Source organism: Myotis brandtii, unplaced genomic scaffold (genome assembly GCF_000412655.1).
Source record: "Myotis brandtii unplaced genomic scaffold, ASM41265v1 scaffold1814, whole genome shotgun sequence".
Lineage (NCBI taxonomy): Eukaryota > Metazoa > Chordata > Mammalia > Chiroptera > Vespertilionidae > Myotis > Myotis brandtii.
In genome coordinates, this window is record NW_005356728.1 from 146,438 (window position 1) to 149,527 (window position 3,090).

A 3,090-nucleotide genomic window follows, 5' to 3' on the forward strand; every position below is an offset into this window, starting at 1 on the left:
AGCGGCTGCTGGGCCCTGGCCGAGCTCCTGCTGCGCCACGGGGCCTGCGCTGGAGTCTCCAACGCAGCGGGCCACACGCCCATGGACTGCGTGCTGCAGGCGGTCCAGGACACCCCCAACTGGGAGTCCGAGGTCCTCTTCGGGGCACTGCTGGACTACGGGGCCCAGCCAGTGCACCCTGAGGTGCGTAGGGAGAGCCTGTGAAGGGAGGGTCCAGTTGGGTGGGGGGATTGTGCCTGTGGACTTGCCCCACGCAGCGGAAGAGAGGGGCCCAGAGACTGCGAGCCACCTTTTGTGGCCAGAGGTCTGTCCCCATCTTGGAAAAGACCAGTGGGGGCCATGGGGGAAGTTGTGCAAAGGAGAAAAGAGGTCCCAAGGAAGCTAGCTGGGGCCAGGAGGTTGTGGAGCAACCTTGAGGGCAAGGTGAACTGCGCATGGGAAAGTATGAGGAGAGACTCCGACCATAGTCTCTGGATTTGGATCTGCCCCTGGCTGGGAGAGGCATGGTGCCCCTGAGACCCTCTTTTGATTCCTAGATGCTGAAATACTGTGCCAACCTCCCTCGGGCACTAGAAGTCCTACTTAATGCCTACCCCTGTGTCCCATCCTGTGATACCTGGGTGGAGGCAGTACTCCCAGAGCTGTGGCAGGTATGTCCACCCCAGGGGCACAGATCCATCCTGGACTCAGGGGGAGATGGAAAGAAAGGTTGGGCCCTAGGCCTATCCCTCCAGAATGGGAATCCGGAGGGAGGGTCAGGAGGGCCCCTGGGCTGGAGGAGGACAGGTAGAGTGAAACCCCTGAATTCTAGGTTCCCTCTACCCCCTAGCAGCTCAGAGCAACCTCTCATTCCACACCCCTCTCCAGCCTCTCTCTTACCTGCATCAGCACAGACATTACTTAGGCATCTCTGACTCAATGTGCACCGTGCCAGCATCTTTGGAGTGGGGATGGGTGCAGACATGGCGGAGACAGGGCTCTGCAGTGTGGTCCCAACTCCCATGATCCCTGCAGGGCCTCTCTGGCTCTGAATCTGAGTCCTTCAGGATGCACCAAATTTTACATGTTGCAAAATCCTAGAGCCCTACCACTAGGTAGCCCCCAGTTGGAAGGGCAGAATTAAGGGTATTGGGCCATCTGACCCTGTTCCACTCATGGCCTAGGAGCATGAAGCCTTCTACAGCTCGGCCCTGGCCATGGTGAACCAGCCGAGGCGGCTGCAGCACCTGGCCCGGCTGGCTGTGCGTGCTCAGTTGGGCAACCGCTGCCGACAGGCTGCCGACCGCCTCCCACTGCCCCAGCTCCTCAGGGACTACCTGCTGCTGCGTGTGGAGGGACACATCCAGTGAGCACCAGGCCAGGCTGCCCCACAGCTTGTCCTGCTTTCTCCATCCATCGTACTCCCCCCGCCCCAACCCTGGACGACCAGACCCTGGGCCTCTGTTTATACTCCACCTCCCTCCACTGACTCCTTGAGACAACTGCTGACCAACCTTACCTGAGCTTCAGCTCCTCTCTTTGAGGGAAAGGTCCGCAGACTCAGACCTCAGCCATCTCATCCTCTTTGCCTAAGTGGATGATGCCTCAAGCCCGGAGGTGGTGATTGTTGTTGTAACCCCTCATCTTCTGCCAGCAATGTATCTGAAATCAGTTTCCTATAAAGAATGACAGACTGCTGCTAGTTGTACTGCCTCTGCCCACATTGTCATTTGAAGGGAAGACCTCACTGATCTTGAAGCCCATGCTCTTGAAATCCTGTGTTCCCAGCTGTTCCCCCTCCTTGACATACCCTGCCCACATTTTTTTTCTTCCCCTGATTGAAGCTGATATCCTCAAGACAACTCAATAGCACTGTTTGATCAACCTAGCAGGTAGCCTTCCTTGGTATCATATCTATTTTAAAATATATATATTTTTATTGATTTCAGAAAGGAAGAAAGAGGGAAAGAGAGAAAAAACATCAATGATAAGAGAGAATCATTGATCGGCTGCCTCCTGCACACCCCACAATGGGGATCAAGCCCGTGACCCAGGCATATGTCCTGACCGGGAATAAAACCATGACCTCCTGGTTCATAGATTGATGCTCAACTACTGAGCCAAACTGGCTGGTGGTATCATACCTATTTAAGAGCCTGTGTCTGCCTCAACTAGGCTTGAACAGGTATTTCAGTAAATGGTTGTTGGAGGAATAGATACATGATGCCTGGGACCCATTTATGGTTGCATTGTGCTCCCCTCCCCACAAACCCCAGTGATGCATGGTGTCTTAAACAGTGGTCACTACACTTGTGATCTCTGAGGGTCTGTGACCAGAGGACCAGCCACCAGCTGTCCCCCCTCTCTCTCACTTCCTCCTCTGGTTCCAGAGTCAAATGTACCACCATCTTTAAGCCAAGCTAGTTTTTATGAATGCAAATAAATGATTTGTGCACAGTACCCATGTGTGAATGTTGTTAGGTTGAAATGAGACTGAGCTACCTATCACTCCATGTTTGTTTCCCCCACTTTGTCCTCTTCCATGGTTCCCAAATTTTCTGCACTGAGCAGCTGTTACTCTTGTGATAGCAAAAAGAGCATAAGAACAACACAAGACCCCATCCCAGCCCCTGAGCCTAAAGTACCCACTGTGGGAGGGAACTGAGGAGGAGCCCTGGGATCCCCAGTGCCATTCCCATTTGGAGTCATGTGGTAAAGACAAGTCAGGAGTCCTAGAGTTGGCTTCCTGCAGCGGTTGCCCAGGCTCCTCTCCTATGTGGAGTTGTATCCGCAGAGATGCCCTTTGACCAACACAAAGACAGGCTTTTACCTCCTTATGTAGAGCAGTAGAGCAACAATCTTTCCTTTCTTGACATTTTCACAGAGCCAAAGGCCCAAGAGGAGAGAGTGAAATCCTCTTTAGTCCTGGGCCCACACTAGGGGCCTCCTTCTAAGGGTAGGATGCTGAGTTGTCCACCCTCTCACAGCAGGCTGTCCCCACTGAGCTCAGCTTTTCCTGTTATATCTACAACTACAAGATATCTGTTTAAACAAAACAAAAGAGCCCTAACCGGTTTGGCTCAGTGGATAGAGCATTGACCTGTGGACTGA

The 3,090-nt window shown here is 53.5% G+C and overlaps 1 protein-coding gene across 1 annotated transcript in view; it reads left to right on the forward strand.

The window, feature by feature from the left end:
- Positions 1 to 1,907, forward strand: part of ASB16 (ankyrin repeat and SOCS box containing 16) — a 7,118-nt gene extending 5,211 nt beyond the window's left edge. The window contains exons 4-6 of the mRNA XM_005863886.2: positions 3 to 183; positions 537 to 650; positions 1,164 to 1,907. Of these exons, the coding sequence (XP_005863948.1) occupies positions 3 to 183; positions 537 to 650; positions 1,164 to 1,349 (481 nt within the window). The 3' untranslated portion in view covers positions 1,350 to 1,907. The remainder of the gene's footprint in view (positions 1 to 2; positions 184 to 536; positions 651 to 1,163) is intronic.
- Positions 1,908 to 3,090: the final 1,183 nt, after the last annotated feature.